Source organism: Pyxicephalus adspersus, chromosome 8 (genome assembly GCF_032062135.1).
Source record: "Pyxicephalus adspersus chromosome 8, UCB_Pads_2.0, whole genome shotgun sequence".
NCBI lineage: Eukaryota > Metazoa > Chordata > Amphibia > Anura > Pyxicephalidae > Pyxicephalus > Pyxicephalus adspersus.
The window spans coordinates 71,745,653-71,772,029 of NC_092865.1; the positions used below are offsets into that span (position 1 = coordinate 71,745,653).

At 38.5% G+C, this 26,377-nt stretch overlaps 1 protein-coding gene and 1 long non-coding RNA gene across 2 annotated transcripts in view; one reads left to right on the forward strand and one right to left on the reverse strand.

Moving 5' to 3' along the window:
• The window catches only part of KCNJ4 (potassium inwardly rectifying channel subfamily J member 4), a 72,615-nt gene that overhangs the window by 28,358 nt on the left and 17,880 nt on the right, over window positions 1-26,377 (forward strand). The window contains exon 2 of the mRNA XM_072421129.1: window positions 24,083-24,712. Coding sequence (XP_072277230.1) covers window positions 24,693-24,712 — 20 coding nt within the window. The 5' untranslated portion in view covers window positions 24,083-24,692. The remainder of the gene's footprint in view (window positions 1-24,082; window positions 24,713-26,377) is intronic.
• Window positions 9,435-24,132, reverse strand: LOC140337396 (uncharacterized). Its single transcript, XR_011922030.1, has 4 exons — window positions 23,985-24,132; window positions 19,167-19,314; window positions 14,904-15,005; window positions 9,435-10,035 (listed from the first exon to the last, which is right to left on the reverse strand). It is a non-coding gene; the product is annotated as an uncharacterized lncRNA (long non-coding RNA).

Here is a 26,377-nt window from a genome sequence, read left to right on the forward strand (position 1 = left end):
ATTCAATACAGTTATTTTGTATTGAATCCAATACAAAATAATTTGAAATTTCTGCCTCTGACGTCACGGGAACTCCTGGGGAACGTCAGCGCACTTGCCAGCAGGACACTGGAGGACGCCAGTGGGACCAGGTAAGTCTTTATTCTTTATTATTTTAGCTACCTAAAAATAAGGTTTTTTATTTTTTTTTTATTAGTGTGCCTCGAGGTTACCGCTTTTAGCTGTGTTTTTTTTTACTCCAAGCCACACTCTGGGTTACTGCTGGGTTGATGTAGCCCAAGATGCCAGATGATGGAGAGAAACTGCATAATAGTATTTCAAGAAGCCTGGGATGCCGAGCCCCTTATGGTTTCTACAGAAACAGAGGTTGGTTTTTGATAATCTATGAATTTTTTGAGCCTAGATAAAATTGAGCTTCCTGGAGGGGAATCAGGACAGGCAAGGTCTGGGCAATTGACATCCCAATTAGGCAATATGTCCCCAAAGGGAGGTATGTAGTGATTTGCAGTTATGCAATACATTTCTGATCTCCCACAACATACGGGGATAGTTGCATTCATAAGGAGTTTGGAATGTTCGAGTAAGATATCAGAGTGGTAGAACTTCAGTTTTAGTAGGATTGACCTTGTACCACGATAAGACGCCATTGTCCTTTAATACCACGGTAACGTGTAGGTTAATGAGAGAAAGTAAAATTGTCTGCGTATAGTGAAAATGTGAACGGTTCCTTTTTTATGGTAACCCCTGAAATGTCTTGGTGTTGCCTGAAAGTCTGGGCCAATGGTCCATTACACATTACAAAGATTAAAGGGGATAAAAAGGAACCCTGTCGAGTGCTATGTTTAATTTGCAATCACTGGTGATATAGCATGAGAGAATTTAACCACCATTGTAGGTGTTGAGTATAAAGCATGAATTGCCTGAAAAAGGGTCCTCCAATTCCACTGCAAACAGTTCTAAACATTAATGGCCAACTAAGCCGGTCAGTTCAAGGCTAAGTATTAGCACTCCTTGGGCTAGCTATTTCTTCTAGGTCATGCCATAGTGCCCCCAGATTAGCTGCCGCTGACTTATTTTGGGCCATTCGGACCAAAAGAGTGTCCCCCTTGTTTGTTTTGTGATAAAATTTGCGGCGAGTGTATGAGAAAGCTTTATCTACATGTTATATAACCAGTTCCTTCAATCGGTTATGGGTTGATACTTTTCTGCGAAGTACAGATATAGTGGGATTTAGAGTGAGTGCCCTGCTCCAGCATTTTCAATGTCTGGGTTAGTTGTCATTTTTGGGCCACTTTATCTTTTTTAAGCCTAGATGATTCCTTAATACAGTGTCCCCCAATTAACACTTTGTGGGCCTCCCATAAGGTAGACAGCTCTGAGACTTAGCTCACATTCTCTATGTAATAGCATTCTAACTCCAACGCCACTTTGGTAGGTGAATATTAAGCCAAATATTCTTTAAGCACTGGAAAATTAACAAAATAGTAATTTATTATCATGTGCAGCTTGGAAAAAAAGGAATATTTGGATGATGGATATGCCAGACATCATAAAAAGAGAATTTATGCATTAGTGTCGAAAACGTCATGAAATACTAGTGGTGGTGGGGGGTTTCACATTCCTTCAAGCAAAAGGAGATCTTGCCATGGCGTATGGGGTAGGGTAAAATCACCCTTAAGTACCACACAGGTATGTGGTAACATATGTATAAGTTCTAAAACTTTCCCTAAGAGTGTTACTTGACAGGAATTGGGAGCATAAACGTTACAGAGATTAATTTTAGTAGAGTTCACATAACCATGGAGAAGCACATCCGGATCTATTAAAGGGTCACATTAAACCAGTCTATTATTGTAATGAAAGGTTAATTGTAGGTGTGAGAGACAGAATAACAACAAAAGAACCCTCAAAAACCCAGTGCTCAAAAGTCAGAGCTTGATATTGTAATGATTGAAATAAGTATTTAATCCCCCATCAACCAGTCTGGAGACTGGCTAGGCCACTCCAGGATCTTCATGTGCTTCTTCTTGAGCCACTCCTTTGTTGCCTTGGCCATGTGTTTTGGGTCATTGTCATGCTGGAATACCCATCCACGACCCATTTTCAATGCCCTGGCTGAGGGAAGGAGGTGCTCACCCAAGATTGAAGGTGAAGGTGTCCTGTCCCCTTAGCAGAAGAACACCCCCAAAGCATAATGTGTCCACCTCCATGTTTGATGGTGAGGATGGTTTTCATGGGGTCATACGCAGCATTCCTCCTCCCCCAAACACGACCAGTTGAGTTGATGCCAAAGAGCTAGTTTTTGGTCTCATCTGACCACAACACTTTTACCCAGTTCTCCTCTGGATCATTCAGATGTTCATTGGCAAACTGCAGACGGGCCTGTACATGTGCTGTCTTGAGCAAGGGGACCTTGGGGGCTCTGCAAGATTTCAGGCCTTCACGACGCAGTGTGTTACCAATCGTTTTCTTGGTGACTATGGTCCCAGCTGCCCTGAGATCATTGACAAGTTCCCCTCGTGTAGTTCTGGGCTGCTTCATCACCTGTTCCCATGATCATTGCAACTCTACAAGGGGAGATCTTGCATGGTGTCCCAGACTGAGGGAGATTGACAGTCATTTTGTGTTTCTTCCATTTGTGAATTATCGCGATAACTGTTGTCACCTTCTCACCAAGCTGTTTGGCGATAGTCTTGTAGCCCAGTTCAGCCTTGTGTAGGTCTACAATCTTGTCCCTGACATCCTTGGACAGCTTTTTGGTCTTGGCCATGGCGGCTAGTTTGGAATCGGATTGATTGGTTCTGTGGACACGTGTTTTTCATACAGGTACTGTAACAAGCTTGGATTAGGAGCACTCCCTTAAAGAGGTTGCTCCTAATCTCAGCTCATTACCTGCATACAGTGAAGACACCCGGGAGCCTGAAATCTTGCTGGTTGATAGGGGATCAAATACTTATTTCACTCATTACAATGCACATCAAGCTCTGACTTTTGAGCACTGGGTTTTTGAGGGTTCTTTTGTTGTTATTCTGTCTCTCACAGCTACAATAAACCTACCATTACAATTAAAGACTGGTCATTTCTTTGTCAGAGGGCAAACGTACAAAATCAGCATGGGATCAAATACTACTTTCCCTCACTGTACATGTTCTGTTCCCTTTAGTGCTCGCAGGACAGGCCTTGCATGGTGACTGCATGAGAGATAGGTTGGGGCTTCTTCTTTGATGGCGGAGTTGCGGTCAGTAGTGCATGTGTGTCGCCTGGCACTTCATGTCCTACCTGTGAATTTGGCCCCCTGTCTTCTTTGGACGCTGCAGCCTGTGGTGGCATTGCTCCTGGAGATGCTGATCTATTCTTCCATGGTGGTAAAGTGAGTAAGGTGGCTTCTGTAGGCTGCAGGGGTGTGGTGGGCAAAGCTACAGCTTTTTGGCCTCTCCATATGGTGTATGCCACAGTCTTTTCTGGCCAACTTGCAGGGAGGTAGAGTACCATTAAGTGGGTTCCTGCCCTTTTAAATCACCGGGGATGCCTATGTAGTCTTCCTCCATCTGCCCCACATAGCCTGAAGTGGATGAGGCTCCTGGGGCACTCAATTCCCAAAGGTCGGGCTGCAGAGAGGCTACTAAAGATAGGGGGAATGAGTGTACGGGGAGGAAGCCAAAGCTGTCCGTACATCCACATGTGGCCAGAGCCACGGTTGCCATCGTGGCCTTGCAATTTCTCAATGTCTGCTGCAGCAATGCAGGGATCGTGAAGCACCATGCCTGGGAGCTCGTCTTGACGGTCCCCGTCACTTTGGGGATCCAATAATGCTTTTGCTTACCCATATTCTGCAGTATGTACCCCAGAGTAAAGGCTGGTAGAAGCTCTCCTACCACATGTTCGCTTCCTGAGCCATTTAGGCACATCCCTACAAAACATTTCCTTTTTTCAGATATAATGAACAGATTTGGTCATACATGTTCAGTAAATAGGTGCACACTGTCATATATTTATGTATTTGCTTTCTTTGTGTATATTTGTGTATATATAAAGTATGTATTTTTTATCATTTATTATGTCTTTCATGTAAATCAGATTACTTTTTTATTCATCAGATATAGCACTACAGATACATTTTAACCAAGTCCTTAAGCTTTTTGTCATCACTTTACATATTTCTTAGTATTGCAGTGGACAATAGTTAGCAATGTGATCAAAGCATGCACACATCAATCCACATCAAATCCAGTATCTTGCTTCAATAGGATACCCAAACCTGATTAGCATTAAGTGGTATCATGTTGTGGAAGCCTGCACCCATAGTCTTTCTCTCTAGCACAGTTCTAAAATGATGCTGCACACTTCATTAAGATGCTAATTGATATAATAATATGCCTGAACCCCTGAGTTGACGACACAGCTGGTTGTAGGAGCTATGAATATCTCTGAGTCAGGCTGCGCCGGCTGCAGCTTTAAACAGAAGATTAACCATCTTTGTGCCAACACTCCTAAACTCTAGGCTGCTGTCAGACATGTCTCACTGTAATCCTTTTCCAGCATGGCATTTTTGGAGTATATCAATCGCCTTCATCTGACTTAGAAAGATGATAAAACTTCCTAAAATAAAAAAATGATAGTTGCTGTGGCAAAAATATAGAACAATTGATGCTGTAAATCAATTTAACAAAGTATATGGTTAGGGTTGTGTGCCAAAATATTTAGCAGATCATTCTCAATAGTGATAGCTGGCATTTTAGCTCTACATTTCTCACTTACATATATATGCCATCATGTGTTCTATACCATCACTTTCCACAGTATTATATCCATAGATGCAAGTTTTGCCATAGAGGGGAGTAGGTGTCCCCTGACAAGGTGTCCTCCGATAGATATGTACCTATCACATGTATGTAGGGTGATTTTACTTCGGTAATACACCCTACAAATGAGGAGGTAAAATATGTACCTATCTGGTGTGTGAAGATTCTTTAGCATTTTTTTGTGTTTCCAATGCAGTTCTACCCACCCATAAAATACAGTAGTGATCTAGGGACTGTCATCAGGGGACCAGGCATCCAAAAAGTCAATCAAAGCTGATGTTGAAGATTTTTCATATACCTCCAGCATAGTAAATTTCTGCCTGCTGGAGAACCAAGTATTATTTTTTTTTTTTGCAGGGGTGTTATTTTTACTTTTTCAAAATGATAAGAGTATCACTTTAATGTTTTTTTGATAAGATTATTGGATTTGTATAACCAAATATAACAATACATTTAGCACTTTAACTGTGCTTAAATACTTTTGGGCTAACCTATGGATAAAAAACTATTAATAGTAAGGAATAAAAGAACTTCAAATTAGGAAGAATTTAGGTAAAACGTGGTTTTGTGGCAGTATAGGCAGGGCTTATTAGGTTGTACGAAGGTTTTTCACAAGTGTGTTAGTTAGCTGCTATTCTACCTAGGTGATTAAATTGCTCACAAGGGGGTCTTTCCGAGTGGAATAAGGATTTTAAGGGATGTTATTAGAAAGATTTCTCACACACAGTAAGCCTAAGCAACTTTGGGAACTAAAATCCCTGATGTTATGTAGAAAGACCCCCTTGGCAGCAATTTTATTCACCTAAGGTAAGCATAGCAGCTAATCATCATCTCAAATGCCACTTTGCTGATATCAGGGCAATGTAGGGACATTTGCACGTAGAATGTTTCAGCACTCACTACACTGTTGCCATTCTAAAAAGGATGAAGTGTCCTGGATCCTGTAGGACTGCTTGTTGGATGTGGATTAAAGCTCTCCAAAACTGGAGAAGATACACTTTCATTAGTAAACCTGGGTGATCTAGCAAACCTAGATTAGATCTGATTCAGGATTGAAAACAACAAATAGCAAATATTTGGATTTTTTGGATCACCCAAGTTTACAAATGAAAGTGTATCTTCTCCAGTCTTGGAGAGCTTTACCAAATCAGGCCCATAAACTTCCTATGTGACAGCACCAGTTGACCAAGCCAGTCATGTGCTTCTCCATATCCCAAAATATTGGATAATTTCATTGGCTCTCAACACTGGATAGAGCAGCAGGAAGTTAAAAAAGTATGCATATATATAAGTGCCAATCACAGGGAAAAGCAAGGACACATCTTCCTCTTCATTATGCGAATTTGCGCAGTTCCCCACAGCTGACACCTTGCCAGCTACTCAAGCACTCACATGGCAGCACTGGTTCAAAAAGATCCGGCATCTGCACATATGATAACTGGTGGCACCGAGTGGTACTGGTGCTGCTCACTGCAGCCCCTCTTCATTCCCTATGGGGCTGCTGTAAGAACAAGCAACAGTGGTTCCTGGTGTGGGGAAGTGGAAAATGTTCTGCACTTTCGCTGCCAGCCCTAAGAATGATAATATATGGAAGTATGCTGTACAAACTTGCAAATTATAGTGAAATGCTTTTGTATTATTATTATTTTTACTTTGGTTTGGTGATGTAATTGTGGCTGGTGTCCTCAATGGCCAAAAGTAATCTAGTAGGCAGACTAGAACTCAGCTTTGTAAGCTCTGCCCAGTATTTGTAGGGTCACATATCTTGGGTTTGAAACTCCCATTGCACTCAGAAAGAAATTGCAAGCATTTTGGAGCCCCATCCTATTTAACTGCTGCTATTAAAAAAAAAAAAAAAACTCCCTCTCTTATTTCACATTTAACCCGCAGTCATATGATGATGCTTCAATTCCTAATCATGTTTTTTCTGCTTACAGGAGGCAGGGCTAAGGAAATAAAAAACAAAAACATACAGGATCGGCTAAAGGGAGGTGGTAGGGGAGTTAATATTTCATAAATTGTATCTACTAATCTATTAATTCTACCTACAAATGATTTACTTTTGTGTGCTGCTTTGTAACTTTGGAGCCAAATCAATCAGTTATACACTTCCGATGGCCACAGACTTGGTTTGGGGAGAATGCCAATGTCATGAAATTTGCACATTTTTTAAAGCATTATTGGTTTGCAGTTAGATTTCATGTTTTCTTTTGTATTTTATAATATGTTTGCCTATTTCGGAACAGCACTCAGGACTCATGAAATATTCAACTTTCCCAACACAGCGTAGTTACTGTTGTGAAGGATCATTATATTTATAGTTATAATTGCTATTTTTACTTATTTATGACATGATTTCACATGTTCTGTAATGTCTTTGTGGTGAAAAGCTATGATGACTATGAGGGTACAGCGGTAGTGTGTTAGGTAGAATCAAGATGTACAATATACGGTATAGACAGAATTTATATCTATCTATAATATTCAAATACTGGTCCTTATTAGGACAATTACCAATATTAATAGTGCAGTAACATAGACCACCTAATCAGAAAAAAAATCACACATCTCTCTCATTACAAATCTCCTATATTAAAAAAAAAGTCATCAAAAGCTTCACTTTTCTATAACATGTAGGTGAGAGCTTCCTTCCATTGCTTTGTTCCTGCACATCTTGAGTTGCAAGCTATCTTACCACTGTTCCCACTTTTACATTCTACAGGAATGGAATTTTAGTTTTCATAAAGAGGGTTTAAACTAACAGAAAGCAAGAATAAGACTCTTAAAAGTTAGAGAAGGTCTCAGTTTACAGTTTTCACTGCAACAAGAGTCAACATAAAATGTATATCACTTTTATTTATTTTATGGCAACAACTCCAAATGTGAATTTCTTTCATTTTTTAGATTTAATGACAACGTGTTTTTACTTTAGGATAAATGAAAAGAGTGAACGGGGCCCCCTTTGAGGTGATTGGGGAAATGGCAATGATCAAGTTTAGGTAAATACATTCAGTTATGAGTCACCTCCCTCTTTTCAGGATGCAGTGCTTGGGTTTGCAGGGGCCAATCTTCAAACCCAAGCACTGTCCCCTGGGAGAGGCAGTCACTCACCCTTGTGCAAGGTCTGACACCAGGGGATGACTATCAATGGACCCTGTTACTTTGCTCTAAAAGGCCAGTGGAAGCTCCCTATACTTATTTGCTGCTACGGTGAATGCAATGAATGATTTTAGACTTTAGGTGGACAGCACCAAGAACTTTGGTGGGCAAGATCTAGCCAGTGCAATTTATGAGAGGTAGGTGAAGCTATTCAGAGCGTAGTACCTCAGCCCTCATATATAGTGAAGGGTTCCATATTTTATTCTAATAATTTTATACCAGTGGACCTTAGCCTGATCTCTTGTATTTCCTGGGAAGATAATCAGCTTTCAGTAGCACCTAACTTAAGAGGAACTCATGAAGTTGTGCCACCACCACTCTTCTGTTACCCTACCTTTCCTCACAGGTGTATGGCCATAGCTCGTGCTGTTTTGCCGCAGCCACCATATGAGGAGAAACAGTTTCTTTTGCTGGTAAAAGGGGACTGTACAGTGACTGGGAAAACTGCCAAGCAATAGGAAAACTCTTTTTTTGTCAAGTACAGGGACTTAGCAATTGGCACTTTACTGGTAAAAATGGTACAGTTGGAGCATCTGGATTGGAAATACAAATATTGCCCCTAGTGACCATGGCTCCCTTAGTTATAGCCTAGGTGGCCTTGCAGAAAATCTGGCCATGGAGACAGGACAGAAAATTTATCCTGTGACTTGGAGCTTAGACAAAGCTCTTCTCCCGGCCGACTAAGTACCTGATGAGCCATCATCGCATTCCTGGAAGTATAGTGCAGTTTGCTTTGCTCTCAGAAAAGCCAAGGGTTTATAAACTGTTGATGGTAGCCAGCATTAAAGTGAACCTGATGCATTTCTATGCATTGGCAAAGCACAGGTTTACTGTAATGCCCATGTGAGGTTTCCAGACACATAGGTAAACCACAGAAGCAACAATTCTGTTGTTATATTATTCTGATTATTTTTGGATTAACTAAGTGAGTTACTTCTTGCACTTTTCTAAAGTTAGCAGCTGGAATTTCTTTAGTAAATCAACCCCACTGTGTATGTATACATATGTTTGTGGGGATGTGTTTTTTAAAGTATTGATCATTGATCAATATATATATATATATATATATATATATATATATATTCCTCCTGAAAAAGTGAACTAGATCCATGAAGCGCATCGAGGGAAGAATGAAACATTCATTAGGTTTTAAATGTTTTTATGTAAGTTAACTGCAATGTAAGTGTAAAACCTAATTGTAAAGCTATTTATAACAATAAATAAGTGATGTTATTGAAAACGTTCTGAGCTTTATATGGTATTTATTATATTTATATGTGCCATTAAAGTCCTTGGTATTTGTAAATCTTAAAAAATTGATCAATAAGCAGAAAAGTGTATGTATCAATACATTTTTAACTTCATGTCCATTGGCAGAATGGCTCTTTGTTTTTTTAACTTTTATTTTGGCTCTATTAAAATATATTATAATCATAATATAATCATAAAAACTTATAATTAAGAAAATTATGTTCAAGCGAAATCAAAACACAAGGGTTGTCCCAGCATAAGATCTCAATATGAAAAAAATACCTGTAAGTTTGTAATTTTTTAGTACATAATTATTCATTTTTTATTCTTTACTTGCCCACAGACCACTTTCAGTATCCCGATAATATTAATTGGTTTTGTAGAGGTTCGAGAAGGTGACTGAGTGAGCTATCAAAGTTTAAATAGAGAAGAAAGAACTTAAAGAAATAAAATATCTGCATAAAAAAAGTTCAGTGCTTATTGCATTCATGAAGATATAGTATAAACACCAAGAGAGAATGCCCTGGTATACGAGCAGTATTGTATACAAGTGGATAGCAGAATTTACCTGTGGTGGAACAAGTGTTAAAGATTACCCCTGGTTAGACAAACATTTAGGGGTATCATTCAAGCATTACCAAGGTGCTGCAAAAAACACATTAAGCTGATAGATTAAGGAGATATTGGAGGTATCAAAAACCACAAAGATTGTTGATAATTGCTCATTTGGGTCCTGAAGCTTCCAACATTCCAATAGATTAGCCAGAGCATGCTGTGGAACAATCCTATATTCAGGGAAGTTGATGTCTACATCCATGTAAATCTGTGAATGACACAAATATAAACCACAGTGAAAACCAAAATCATTATAATGAACATAAAATTGCCCACTGCAAATAATGTGACGTCTACCAATTCTAGAAAGGTTATAGCATCTCATTTTTGAGATGAAGAAAGTAACAGAAAGTTAATTTAAGATGTGAAACCATTATTAAAGCATAGCATAGAAGCATGCTGGGTAAACTACATAAGAATGTAAAGAAAAAACATCAAGTAAGGTTAAAGTAATTCCAAAAGATTTTTTCTAGAGGTAGGGGCCCACTTATAAAGATAGCAATTAGCATGATCACCAGTAATATGGTGTTATTTCTGTAGAAATAATGGCACTTCCAACTTTCATAAATCACCTGACATAATCATTCTTTTTAATAATGACAGTTCATAACACTCTATTAAAGTGACATGAGTTTCTGACCACCTTTAGTGTAAATATGGTACAGCCACCAAAGCACTGATTGGTACTGCACAAAATCAGATAAAAGAAAAAACTTTAAAATTAAGTGTTTTTTAAACGTAAAAGATTGCCACTGCTTTATAAATAGGAACTTTAGGAAAGAGGTAAAAGTACAATTTTACAATTGTGGAATTACTGGGGAACGCATTTTTTGTTGAGTTCGATCTTGTTTTTTTACAGTTTTTGGGTGGTGAATCCAGTTTTTTGCTACCTGTAAGGAACTTACCCGTCCTGTGAGCCCGCGGTGTCCCTGGGGTTCCCAGCCACAGAGGGAGACGCCGCTGTAGCAGGCAGCATGGCCGAGGCTGCTGCTCTGCTCGCAGCTTGTCTGTCTCTGCAGGCGGAGGGATCCGTCCTGGCCAAACTACTGTTCAGCCAGGCAGCAGCCCTTGCATCCCTTTAGATGTGGTTAATGATATTCCTGCTCTCAGCACTCCTTTGCAAGTGCAAAGTAGTGCACGTCCTAGGGGTGCTGTGGGAAGAGGTGCGCGTGTTACTGTGCATCCCTCTTGTACCCCCCGAGGGCGTGGCACTCGGCTGCCTCGCCCCGGGGCGGGACATAGTTAGTTTGAATTCCCTGCGGCCAATCAGCCGCAGGGGATTTACTTAGTCTCCTATCAGACGGTGCCAGGTGGCGCAAGGTCATTGGTCATCATGGCCATTTAAGCAGAGCCTGTCCTGCACACCATTGCCCGATATAGCCTCTGTTAACACAGTGTGCTTGGGTGTGTCTTTATGTGGTTTAAAGTTTATCTGTTTGTCATTACCTTAGTGACCTGGTCTGAAACTCACCCTGCTTGAACTCTGCCAGCCCTGACCTCGGATTGTTACTGACCATTCTGCCTGCTGCCTGCCCTGACCTCGGATTGTTCTTGACCTGCATTTGCCTTATCCTCCTGTACTTCGCTTTATTGGACTTAACCCTTGCTGTGCTGTATGATTTTGAATAAAGCCTGATTTAAGGGTATCTGGAGTCGGTTGTGGTTTGTGTGCCCAGGCGCATTACACTACCACATCCAGTTTGAACCATATAGAGTACCCTCCATTTTTTGTCAAAAAACATACAAATTTTACATACAATGAAAAAATAATGAATAATAACTTGAATGTACTGTTTATTTAAATTTCTTTTGTTCATACAAAGGATTTATTGTTACTCTATGACATTTTTTTTACAACAAAACATTTGAAAATTATTCAGGTAAGCGGTTAAGGTGAACATTTACGCTTATAGCTTTTCCTGGAGTGTTCAGTGTTAAGACAATCCCGCCCAACAATGATGCTCCAACAATAGTCAGCCATCATATGTATATCCCATCTACCCTGATACCGTCCTTCCATGACCTTCAAATCTTGGTGGAATCGTTCACCTTGCACATCAATGACTGCACCAACGTTTTCCGGGAAGTTAGAAAGATGGCTATGCAGAAAATGCACCTTGATGCTCATATTGCAACCAAGCATTTTGTAGCTCACCAAGAGTTTCTGGACAATTTCTTTGTAATTTTTTGCTTGTGTGTTTCCAAGAAAATCCTTGACAATGGCCTTGAATGATAACCAAGCATTCTTTTCGACTTCTGACATTGTCCTGATGAAATGTTCATTTTTGATGAGCTGTCGAATCTGTGGACCATGAAACACACCGGCCTTTATTTTTTTCAAATGACAGGCTAGAAAATGCCAAAATGAGGAAACATTCTCCTTCAGTTGGCAAAGCTTTAACCAACTGCTTCATCAGACCCAGTTTCATGTGCAGAGGCGGGAATATAATAATTATTCTAACAACAAGTGGCTCATGTAGAATGTTTGGATCACCTGGTTTTAGGGCAGATCTTGGAGGCCAATTCCTTTCCACCCAATGCCTCTCATGAGCTCTGCTGTCCCACATGCACAGATAACGGGGATACTTGGTGTATCTGCGTTGCTGACCAAGAAGGAAGCATACCATTTTAAGGTTTAAGGTAAAAAAAAATGGCCTAATTGTGTTAGTGATATTGCAACAACTCAATGACTTTCTTTATGTCTGCATATTCTTCACAAAGAGAAACTGAATGGCCAATTGGGACTGACGCAAATATATTGCCATTGTGAAGGAACACTTTAAGCTCCGCTTTGAGCTATCGATGAATAGTCGCCATTCAGTTGAGTTATAGATTGGAATTCCCAATTCCTCCATTAAACCAGGTATGTTATGGCAATACACAAAGCCACTGTCAGTTCTAAAGTACTGCAGAAATGCAATTTCTCTGGTTCAAAAGTACGATACCTTCTTTCCCTTTTCAAGTAAGTTTTTCTCACGCAATCTTGATGCTAGGAGTTCTGAAGTCTTCTTCAACAGTCCCAAATCACCTGCCAAATCACTCAACTCATGCTGATCAAATCCCTTACGAACAGAGTCCTCTTCAATTTCTTCATCATTGTCACCTAGTTCATCACCATAATCATGTTCTTCAAGAGAGGGTAGTGTAACGAAAACTGGCATTGGGATTTTATCTGAATGAGCCAATGGGCGTATAGCCGATGGTAGACTAGGATATTTTATGTTACAATTATTTTTCTGGTTATATCCTGAAGTTTTCACTATACAAAAGTAACAGTCACTGAAATGATCTCCTGGCTCTCGCCAAACCATAGGTATACCAAATGGCATCTTATCACATGTTCTTTGTCCACATCCATAAACCCTCGACGCACTGTTTGCACACCTTATGAGGGGCCCAAGAATTATCTTGATCACTAAGTTTAACTTTGAAATATGCCAAATAGGCTTGATCTACAAATGTGCTGATATTCACTGCCCTTTTAGAATCAGCATATCTATTTATGTGTAAATAAGCCTAAAAATTTAGGTGAACAAAAAGTTTGTTCAAAATTGTTCCCCAGTGTAATATATAGGATAATAGCCCAAGTATTTACTTCAAACTTAAGACATCATTACACATTCTGTGTCTAGATTTGTGCCTTCTGGTTTCTTAATTTTGGTTGTCATTTTAATTTTCTAAATAAAAGATTAGTTGTATTGTCAATTTCATCAATTTATACACAACTCTTCAGTAGTTCCTAGATGAGTGCGAGTTCATATTATATACTTATATATAAGTATATAAACAAAACTATATCATTGTGCACTTCAGTCAGATGTTGATCAGTAAAATAACTTTTTTTTATTAAGAGTGAAAGTATTAGATTGTGTCAAACACAGCAGATAGAAATTTTATTCACCAACCTAATGTAGCAGTACTTATTAAAGTATTAAATTAAAAGAACAACTTTGTTTTGCTTTTTATCAACGTAACACTTTTAGTAGAATAAATAATTTGATTGTTTTTTTTTTGTTTTAAAAATGTTTTTCATTGTTATTATTAGCCCAGCTTGACTGTATGACACATGATGATTTATTTGTAGGACCTATGTGGCATCCTTTTAGAGACCCTAAATATGACTTAAATATATACCCCATGATATTGAGGGTATGAACCAGTTTTAACCTCCTATTACCGAGCTCAGATCTAAACATGTTCATGTTCATTTGCACCTGGTGAAAACTTTGGGCTGCCGATTAAAGAAATATAAAAGAATTATGGAAAATATATTATACAATACTAGTTTACTAACGTTTTTAGGATTTGCCAATACGTAAATGTGTTTCTAAAATACATTGAGATTGATTTAATAAAGCTCTCCAAGGCCTGGAGAAGATACACTTTCATCCAGTTTTGATCCAGAAAACCTAAAATTAATCTGGTCCAGGATTGAAAACTGTTGCTAAGAAATAGTAAATGCCTTTTAGGTAATCCATTACAGGTTTACTGATGAAAGTATATCTTCTGTAGCCTCGGATAACTTAGTAATAAATCAGGGCCATAGTTTCTGATTTAATAAAGTTCTCAAAGACTGGGGAATATAGACTTTCATGGTGAACCTGGGTGATCCAGCAAACCTGGAATGAATTTCCTAAAAGTCAAAATTTCTCAACCAGGGTTCCACGAGGCTTTGCTAGGGGTTCCTTGAGCAATGAGCAATGTGTACCCCTCAGGTCAGCAACCAATGACACCAATGATATTTATATTCTGTAAGGGTAGTATCTTCCTACAGGAAAGCAATGTAGGAGAATTTTTTCCCATTGACTACCATGGTGATATGATGTGAGGTGTGGTTATTGTTATTATTGTCAGGGGTTTTCCAAGGCCTTAAAGTTATTTCAAGGAGTTTTAAAAAGGGTTGGGAAAAGTTTATGTAAACAGAACCGTGATTATTTTATTTGAAGAAACTATGACATATGTAATGTCACTGTAAAATATTTTACCAAAAGTAAGAACTAAGGCAATATGGACATCTCAATTGTTGTAATTGTACTAAATGATTAGGGAAAGGTCATTTTAATGTTTGTTACTCACTGAAGGTAATTAGAATTCTTTAGGTCTGTAATGGACAGGAGCAGCCAGGCCAGGGAAGACTTGCCGATTTAAACAGACAGCAGTACCATCGGATCATGGGATCTGTTTTGAAGGAGGAAGGGAAGTAACTTTAAATTAGAGGAAACAGACAGACAGAATAGGTGTACTTAGTTTGAAAAGTCTTCTCACACCTATCCTTTAAAATTTCTATTTACTTAAGTTAGTAAATTATTATTATTCGTAAAGTACAGTAACCAAGAACAGTATACTAAAAAGAAAATATATTTATGGTTAGATAGTTTTTGAGTAAAAAGGTTTTGCCAGCTGCTTAAAACAGTGACGAAAAGCACCCACTAGAGAAAAAGGAGTTAATATTTTTCTCCTGTTGCTCTCCTGGGTTTGCTGGGGGGAACATACGTTGGTGACAGCTTGTTCTGAGCTTGCGTTGGCGAAACAAACCTTTACTTTGATTTTATTTTGGATAATCAACATTTTTACATCATTGGTCTTCATGGATAAAAGGTAAAAACATGTTGGGCTAACATAATTGTAATTATCTTTGATTTATGACTGGATTTCAGTGGCTCTATCAAATAAAAACATAATGTATTGATGCATTTTAACTTAATGTCCATCAGAAGATCATTTTTTTAATGTAATATTTTTTTTCTAGTTATAAGCCAATTTAATTCAAATAATAGTTAGGCAACATTGTCCTCTGGTATTTAGTTTACAATGACAAAAAAAACAGAAACAAGCTCCTTCCATACATTTGGCACAATGCTTTTCGGTAGTCTTACCTTTGGAGGCAAAGGTGTCTTAATCATGAATGTGCTTCAATGCATGCACCTACAAACATGTGTGAAGGTACATGCATGCGTGTGTTTAATGGTGAATACTTGTGGGACAACAGGCATTAGTTTACACACTTGTGCATTGCCCTCAATCTGGCACATATAAGCCATTAAAGAAGAAACTTAAACTCTATTCTGGAAGCAGCTAATGCCGAATCCTGCTTGCCTGACCTTGTTTGCAATGCCTATGCCTAATCCTCTGTCTGTTTACCAACCATGATTGTCTGCAAACCTTGCCGGTCCACCAGCCATACCTTTCTGCCTCAACCTGGCAACATTCCTATGCTGCCCTCTCTGAACTCTTCACTTGTCTTTTGATCCAGATAGCTAAGCCCTTCAGCCTGGTCTTCTGCAGGGTCATCTACTTTCCTTATCCCAAGTGGGGCAGCCACGGAGGCCACAACCTGGTAGTACTCTACAACAAAGTTATCTATCACCAACTAGGGGTGGTGATTCATTAATTGACCCCATGTTCAGTAATTTGACCCCATGCTTAGGCCAAGCCTACAAAAACTGCCATGCAGGCCTTAACAGGTTTTGAACCCTAAAATAGACCAAGTCTAGCCACTTTGTGTTTACCAGAGCAACTTGTAAGGAGGGATGGATTTTGCTGTGGATTGCTTCTAGGTTGTGGCCCTTGGATAAACCATTGCAGGCAGCTTTAGGATGAGAAGTCATCAGACAAGAATATGGTAAGGGCAGCAGTCAGTCTCAAGAATGAGCTGGTAAATAGAGAAACAAGCAGAGACAATGAAACATGGGAACCTGTGGTGTCGAACAGTGTTCACAGGAGGCATGGAGCTCACAAGAAGCTCAAGATAAACTCCAGTAGGGGGTTTGGCACTAGACTATTGATGTGTTTCTTATTCTTTGAATATTGCATTGCTGAAGATAAATGTATAGAGCTGTCTCCCAAATGGTTGCAGGGATGCTGTTCTGGACACAACCTTAAAGTGTAAACATCTGACCACCAGAGGAGAGACCCAACACAGGATTGGAGGTACAGTAAGTGTTCTATTACTCCCCATTTCAGTCTAAATCGAGCACCCATGGTCTATCTTCACAGCCAAAGTTATTACCAGGTTTCCTTATCCCCCATAGTGTTCCAACTCTATTTTCATGCAAAAAGCGTTACTTTTTTTGCATTAAATTTATTTTACATTGTAGGCCTGAAATTATTAAGCATTCTTACCAAAATATGTCCAATATTTATTAAATTTAATAATAAACATTGAAAAACACAAAATGCTGTAAAAAAAATAAAAAATGAATAAACCTGTAATACAACTGTACAGTAGCATGTAAAATAAATATATATATATATATATATATATATATATATATATATATATATATATATATATATATATATATACTGTATATTATATAAAGATTTCTTTGTATTAGACTCAGTACGGTTATTTTTGTATTGAATCCAATACAAAATAATTTCCCGGCGCTCCTCCTGCCCGCACCCACATCACCGAGAAACCCTGGAGAACGTCTCTGCATTCACCGGCTGAAGATCGTAGAAAGAAGACGTGTTCTTCCTGCAGGGCGCTGGGGGACGCCAACGGAACAAGGTAAGTGTTTTTTTTCAAATGTTTTTAGCGACCCCGAGTATGTAAAATCCACCCCGAGTCACACTCAGGATTACCGCTAGGGGGGTTTATGAGGATATCAAGGGTCTAACAAATAAGTCTATGTGGCTGTAATGATAATATGCCCCAATGTTGGTGCCATGTGAAAGTAAGGTTATACCAGCATTGGTGGTAAATAGGAGGAAGAATTATCTAGTGTTGAAGGACAGTGAGGGGGAACATGCCTATTTATTACTGTGAGTGGTAAAACTCACTGTATTTAGTGGTTTAATTTTCTTGGCATCACTTTTAGTTGCATAAAAATTCACTCAACGCACTGCACTGTTAGATGAAATGAACATAAAAAATAAAAAGAGACACTTTTCTTATATTTGGGGAAATTTGTTTCAAATACACATTTGTTAAAAATTAGTGTCATCAATATCCATGAATTCCTTTTTTTCTGAATAAATAGTTCAATGTCTGTGATAGAATTTTCAGCTGATTACATTTTGAGTTATTTTCTAAAAAGGATTTATACAATCCAAAACAAATTATGGCTAGGGGAAAGAGGAAGAAGTTGTTGGTGATTTCAGAATAATCAGTAAACTTTTGTAAGTCATTGTTATCTTGCTTTTATAGCTATTCCCCTTATTGCTGCCTTACCTGCCAACATGTCATTGCATAGCAGGACCCAGGTGTGTATTTGTAACAAAATGCAACTTTGCAGCAGCTGTCAGTTCTCTAAGTGCGTCAGCAGGAGATTTCAAATTCTGCCATACTGGATAAATTAGGGAGTTGTTGCAAGTCATAAGATGTGTCAAATTTAAAATGTTTATAACTTTGCCTATTACAATTTGCACAAAAATTGTACCTGATGATCTGAATTATTGCAAGATTTTGGCAGGCTTTTGAGATAAATTATTAAAATACATCTAAAGACAATACGTAGGCTATATACACATGTCAGATAGTCATTGCCTGAGATGAACAGCCATGCTGGGTATCTGACATGTGTGCAGTGGTTCAATGCTACAATCAGAAGAAACACACACTGCAACAATGGAAATTTAATATACAATGGAAATGATTATATACTCATTTGAATCTACAAGTAACAGGGTACCTGGAATTGAGCACAGAAATTCAAAGCCTAAAGCTACGTACACGCGTCCAATGGTTCTCGTCTGATAATGGGCTCAGGGCCGATATCGGATAGGAATCCGGCGTGTGTACAGCGTCCATCGTCCCTACGACCGTCCTGGCGGATCCACGGATGATGGACGATGAACGATCCTAATGGGATCGGGAGAGAGTGCGGAGCGGGGTGCCGATCCATTGTTCTCCCCCTCCCCTCTCAATAGAACAGAACTGTGCTGTATGTACAGAGCTCGTTCATGCATCGTGTAGTCTTTAGTTGTTGAAAAGGATCGTGAAAGATCCTTTCCAACGACTATATTTGCACATGTGTATGCGGGTTAAATTGTAATGTTGCAAATCAAAAATCATTAAATATCCCATATCATTTTGCAAAGACCAAAAAATCATTCACATTCATGCATGTCTCTAGCTCATTATTGAGACAACTTATCTGGTTTTTATAATATTATTGCATTTATTATTGAAACTGCAGATCCAGGAGTATTTTTGCAAAGCTCAAAAGCTGCAAGAAATTGGTCTTAATTATTGCATCACTCACATTTCACATTTTTTATCAGAACTGAATTACAAATATGTTTTGTTGCATGTTCCTATAACATTAAAATAGAACCACTTTTTCTTTACTTCACAATATATCATGCTTTGAATTAAAGCAGAAGTAAACCCACCTTCCCACACTCCCTCGCTGACATCTCCACTCTGTCCTTTTCTGTATTTGGGAACTTCAAGCATCTTGATTAGCCAGGTCAGAAAGATGTGACTTGCATACACAGCTCATTCATTTATTCCAGCACCAAGGTATGTCACAGGTTATACCTAAAATGTACATTTTAGGAGAAGGTTACAGACAGGTACATTTGTGGTATTGCAGAAGAGAAATAACATGTGCCTTCTGCAATAAAGAGTCTGCGCACAAGTATTTGCTTAATTGCACTAACATTTCTTCATATCAGATAGCATGGGCAAACATTGGGTTCTTTTTAAAAGTGGTAAAAAGTGATATGTTACATGACTAAACAGGACTAGCACCTATTTGTCCTGTTTTGCAATTTGGAAAGGATTGAAACCTCTTAAATCCTAAAACCTCTAGCTTGGCACACCAAGCACTCATGCTGGTTTCCCCAATATTAGGAGGTGTTTCAGGAAAATCCTGTTCTCTGCACATTTGCATATATTGACCATATTGGGGTTCCTCTCTTTTATTACTGAATTAATTACCATACTATTTTTCTCAGTGTTGTCAGCGGACATAAGGAATCCTCTTACTTAGACCTCTGCGGCTTGACGTAAACATGAAGTATCATAAAGGTGCTAAACATGCTACACCAGTACCATACAGGCAGCTGACCAGAATATACTTTTAACTGTTTCACTGTCACTTCATCAAGAATTTCCACATTGGCTAATTTCTAAAATTGTTTATTGCAGGACTTTATTTACTGTTAGCACTTACCATGAAAAAAATGTACAGGTGAATCCCCAAATGACTACAGAAGGTATCACTTTTTGAAACAGAATAAGTTCTGGTCAGTGATAATTTTGAGGTGCTACTAGGTGCCGACTGAGTATGGCCGAAAAAAAGTTCAAGCGAGTATTCATAAAATGAAATATTCCATGAGAATTACTAGTTTTAGTAAGAAAATGATAGAGTTACAGTATTTACAGTAGTTACAGCAACTCACCTATTTTAGTGAATTATCTGTTTTGTTCTGAGTGAGTAAAGTACCTATATGCTTTGTAACATTTCATAACAGTAGTAGAGGCTTAAAAGCAATTTTAATTTTAACAGTACATCTACAAAAATAGTGGATTTTACAATTTAAAATTTTCAATGTTGGTTTTAGTTTTGGGATTCTTTGTTTGTTAAGGGTGTATTCCAGGGAAGTTGCAGGTCATTTTTAGCATATATGGTAATATTTTAGGTATGATTCTATAAATTATGTTTAAATATAGAATAGGATTGCTAAATTTGAAAAACAGAAAGGAGAAAGTATTAGTATGGCTGAATTCCCATGACTAAAGCCTGTAGTCATATGGAGGTGTAGCATGTGCAGCTTAACAAGGTCCAGAACCTCCTCAGCTAAACGGGGCCCCCACAGCCAGGTCCAATTTTCTATCAAATTGAGCAGCCTTGTGAAATCCTGCTAGGGCGTGTTTTATTGGCATCTACAATGACATCATTGTGATAGCTGTGTCTGTAAAAGCTGCATGACATATTCTACCACCTAACAACTCAAACCTTTTCAAACCTTCATATCTCCTAAACCAGGGGTCAGCAAACTCTGGTCTTTAGGCCAGATATGGCCCAGCCAGTAGTCAGTTATGGCCCAACGCCCCCCTTGTTGATCGGCCTAAACCTCTTGAGCCTCCTTGGTATGCCTCCCTTCCCTATTTACTGCGACTGGTGTTAATACTTCCACCACCGGGGTAACAGGACATTCCCTCTTCTCCGTATGCATTGCAGAGAAGAGGAATTTCCCTTCAGGGGCGTTCCTGGTGGGGGGGCGGACCCAACAGCAAGAGAGAGAGTCTGGCCTAGTGTGCCTTCTTGACCTCCTAAAATAGCCTAGTAGCCAAAAAGTTTGCTGACCCCTGCCCTAAACTGTTGCTTGTAACAACTTGAAACTTTCACAGGGTACCAAAAATCTCCGAGCTTGAAGAATTATAAAATCTGGGGTCACAAGTTTAAAATGTATGAAACTACAGGGATCTTTTCTCATTTTGAGGGGGCTATTTCAGAACTATTTGCCCCCAGGAGCTCTAAATTGCGCTAATTCGCTCAATATGTTAGAACACCGGCCCTGAGGCATTAACTGCAATGCACAGGGGGACCCATGCAAAGATCTCTCACACAGCCAGGCTGACAGAAGGACCCGGCAATGCAGCTGAGCACAGGAACACTTGTTACAATGCTTTGCTGCTGCTCTATGACACTTGGAATTCTGAATGGGTAAGATTTGATAATTCTTCATTCCCATCCAGATTTCCTACTTAGGGCTGAGCTTCAGTGTCAATCAGTGTTGGGGGAGGGGGGGAGGTGAGGAGGGAGGCAGTTCTTATCCAGTGACTAAATAAATATTGAATTAAGTCATTTAGGTTTTGTCATAAAACCAGTTTTGTGTGTTTGTAAAGGCAGCCAGTAATTTTGCTTTTAGCACTTGAATATGAATTCCTGTATTTTTACTGCATTCAGCATTTGCCATGGCATTATCTGGCTATTTGTGATCAATATCTTCTTTACTTTGCTAGGTGTTCAACACTCTCCATATTGTGGTCATAAGTGTATTCAGTTTCGTGGGGCATTTCATTTCATCCATAATTTGCACAGTTTTTAATTGGATGCTATTGGCAAAAAGGTGTCAGATAGTTACATAGTTTGGTTGAAAAAAGACAATTCCATCATGTTTAACCAGTAGGGGAATAAACATATCCCAGACAAAAAAACATCAGACAGAGTAATCCAGAGGAAGCAAAAAAAACCCTGGTACAATTTGTTTCAACAGAGGAAAACATTCCTTCCTGATCCTGTAAGGCAATCGGATGTTCCCTGGATCAACAGTCTCTGTTGTCTATACTTTAAAACTTAAAATCCATCTTTTTCTTTAAGCAATCTATAGTAGTTGCTGAAACTACTTCCTGAGGGAGCCGATTCCACATTTTCACAGACCTTACAGTGAAGAATCTCTTCCTTATCTGGAGCTTAAACTTCTTTTCCTCCAGACGCAAAGAGTGCCCTCTTGTTCTTTGTAATGATTTCAAACTGAATAATTGGGAAGAGAGTTCTCTATATGGACCATTTATATATTTATACAGGGTGATCATATCCCCCCTTATACGTCTCTTCTCAAGGGAGAATAGATTCAGTTCAGCTAATCTCTCCTTATAGCTGAGCTCCTCAATTTCTTGTATTTTTTTAGTTGCCCTTCTCTGCACTCTCTCCAATTCCACAATGTCCTTTTTGTGAACTGGTGCCCAAACCTGGACTGCATATTCCAGATGTGGTGTGACCAATGCTTTGTACAGGGGCAGGATTATATCTCCATCTCTGCAGTCTATTCCTTGTTTAATGCAAGAAAGTACTCTACTAGCTTTAGATATTGCAGCTTGGCATTGCATGCTGTTATTAAGTCTATGATCTACCAGAACCCCCAGATCCTTTTCCATTTCTGACTCCCCCAAATGTATTTCCCCTAGACAGTATGAAGCATGGATGTTGTTAGCCCCAAGTGCATAACTTTACATTTATCTATATTAAATGTCATTTGCCACTTGGCTGCCCAATCAAACAGTACATCCAGGTCTGCTTGTAGATTATAGACATCCTGTATGGACTTTATTCCATTACATAGTTTGGTGTCATCTACAAACACAAAAAATTGTACTTTTAATCCCAAACTCTATATCATTTCTAAAGATGTTAAACAGTAAAGGTCCCAACACTGAACCCTGGGGTACACCACTAATACCCTTAGACCATTCAGAGTATGGATCATTAATTACAACTCTCTGGATGCGATATTTAAGCCAGTCCTCTATCAATTTACAGATTGACTTTTCTAAACCTATTGACCCAAACCTCCATATTAACCGTCTGTGGGGTACAGTGTCAAATGCTTTGGCAAAGTCCAAGTACACTATATCAACTGCCACTCCACTGTCTACCTGTTTACTTACTTCCTCATAAAAAGAGAGTACATTTGTTTGACAACTTCTGTCTTTCTTGAAGCCATGCCGACTATCACTTATAACTCTTCTATGTGGTTCTTTGCCAAACTCTCTAGGACCTTTGCAACTATAGAAGTTAAACTTACTGGTCTGTAGTAATGACTTTTAAAGATGGGAACCACATCCACAGCCCATCCATTGGTACCATGCCTGTGATTAAAGAGTCTCTAAAAATGAGAAACAATGGCTTTGAAATAGCTGAGCTCAACTTTCTAAATTTTTTTAACCATGGCAAATCCCAAAATACTCAACCACATGACACAACAGTTAAGTGTGGTGAAGGTTGAACTGCCATTGACACAAAAACTGCACAGGTTAAACCACAAAGTATTGAATAGGGGCGACTGGTGGTGGCTGGCTGGCAGCGGCTAAAAGTGACAGTTTTCGACCATGAGTCTGAAAAGAGCAGTAAAGCAAAGTAATTTATGCTTCTTTTAATCATTTAAATTTGTCACAGACCTTAAACTTCCTTAAAATACTGGCTTAAGCCACAGCTGGGGCAATTATAAAATGAACACGGTTCCATAAAATATACCAACACACTGATCTAAGGGACTGCAATTTAATAATAAAAATTAATAACATAGTTGCTTTGTAAAGTGCTGAAATGTGTTCCAAAGATTTCTGGTACTCAATAACTTCACATGATACTGAACATTCAGATTTTCTACCAGACTTTAAAATCCATTTCCATATGCAGTAATGTCTATCAAGAATTATTATGCAACTGAAATATGAAGAAACAGATAAAAATAACCTACTTTCTCCTCTGTGCACATTACAGCAGATGGTTTTCCAAAGGATTTGGCTTGCTGTTTCTTTTATCTGTTGCTATTTTTCTTTTTTCTTTTCCCAACAGTGAGAATGTGGATTGTCAACCAGGGGGCGGCTTGAGACTCTGCTGCTAGCTACATATGATACTCCAATACTTTTCCGTAGGAACGTCAATGTCAGCACCTCTTGAACCACAAAGGACATATTGTACCACTCTGAAGAAGCTTCCGTAAAATTTTCACTTTGTTCACAACTGAGAAGTCCCAAGAGTTTTCTCAAGATCTGTGGTTCGAATGGTATAGAATTTATGATGGAAATAATCAGATTTCATATGTCAAATAGCAAGTTTATTTCAAAAGCACATCAGATCAGGATTGTGTACAAAAAGCAACCATAACCGAAAAGAATTTTATAGACTACAGACCTCAAAATCTCAAATCTCCAACCATAATTTTCATCTTACAAAATAACTTGCAAGTAACATTTACAAACACAGTAAGTGTCTTTGTGAAACAAATGTCCAAAGATATGATGTCAGAGAACTACTGCATACAGAAATGTGTCAAGATTTTCACTCTACAGTAATGTCTTTACATGGACTTTGTATATTTACTCAAGTGGGCCTGAGCTAAGGAGCAATTTGCTCTACAAGAAGATTTTGGTGTGTCTATTGGAACGTAACTTTTAAAATCACAATGGATACAGTTCGTAGCAGGTAAGAACACCTTTTCCTTTTCTAAAATCAATGTTATATGTAAGTGAAATTACACCAAACTGGTTTAATTATCCTCAGTTATTTAGTCTATTTCCAACTATGGTAAAAAGTGCACTTAAAAAAACACCAAAAATTTTGCTTGCAGTAATTTTCTTTCTTTTTTGTATGACTACTTATTAATAATGAGGAAGTTAAGGTTAGTACAATCTGCCAAAATATGATGAATTTGCAAAAAAGGGAATTGTAGGTCATATATTGATTTTGTTTAGTAATAACAAACACCTTTTGGGCTTAGCAAGGCAAAAAATAAAGACCAATTTTCACCACATTAATGAACTTTGCTAATATTTTTGGGGTCCACCATCATATCTTAAAATAATCAGTTGAAGTTAGACCACATGAACCTCAGATACAAATGCAAACGGTGGGGTTCAAAACAGCTTCACTCCTTTAAAAAGAAGCCTGTACTGAGTTAATGTGGTTGATTCTACCAAAGGATAAGGTGATGTTCATTTTGCAAATTGAATGTTAACTCCTAGGAATTTAAGTTCAGTTTTAACATTTACTGTTAGTGAAAAAAATGCAACTTTTAATACCCAAACATGTTCTAGGGAATTGAAAAAAAATGAACAAAGCTTTACTCCATTTCTGTCTTTGATTCCTGCTTTGCGGTGTTTTACAATGGTTGTGATTTATGCTCTGCACAATACAGTTTTTGAAAACTCTGTTCTGCCAATTGTGACTGATATCTTGTAGCTCCCTCTAGTGATTGCCTCTAAAGGCTAATATCATTATTATTATTATTATTATTATTTTTATTAATAATAATAATAATAATAATATTAATAAACAGGATTTATATAGCGCCAACATATTATGCAGCACTGTACATTAAATAGGGCTAATCTGCATTTACTTTAAAGCAGAGGTTGCCAATCGGTGGACTGTGAGAAAATTTTGGTGGTCTGGGGCTCTGGCCGGTGCACCCCTGATCAGGGTCAGAAGAAGGACCCCACTGGCGGAACACATCCCCTGTACAAATCCCTGGCTCAGGGAAGTGGGAAGGATGTGTCCCTGGACCCATAGCAGGCTCAGATCTGCGATGGGGAAGTGGGCGGGGTTATGCCATTATGACATCACTATGGGGGAGGTCTTTCGTCTTTAGGTGACACACAGCTACCCGCACATGCGCGGTTAGAAGCCGGTAATTTTAGTGGTCCGCAGAACTAAAAAGGTTGGCGACCACTGCTTTAAACTGTACATCTAGCCAAAACTTTTTATATTCTTTGAACAGAGTAGGAAACAGTTAAAACTACTGTTCTTTTGGAAGAATTCCTCACTTTTGTTTTTGGGGATGACAGTCATTCACCATTGATTTTTCCCAACAGGGACAAAGACAGCAATAAAAGTTGACAGTAGGGCTAACCTTTCCATATTTTATATTTTAGGGTTTATAATAAGTTAACCCTAAAATAATACATGAGATTTACTCACAAAAGGCAAACTTATAGGTTTATTTAAAGAAGAACTCTTGGAAACAAATTAGAACTATCTCTCCCAGCTGATAAACTATTTAATTATAATTTTGTCTAGCAGACAATCCTGATTACTTATCTCACCTGTGGTCCCATAACAGCTGGCTATATTTTCATAAATGTGTTTTCT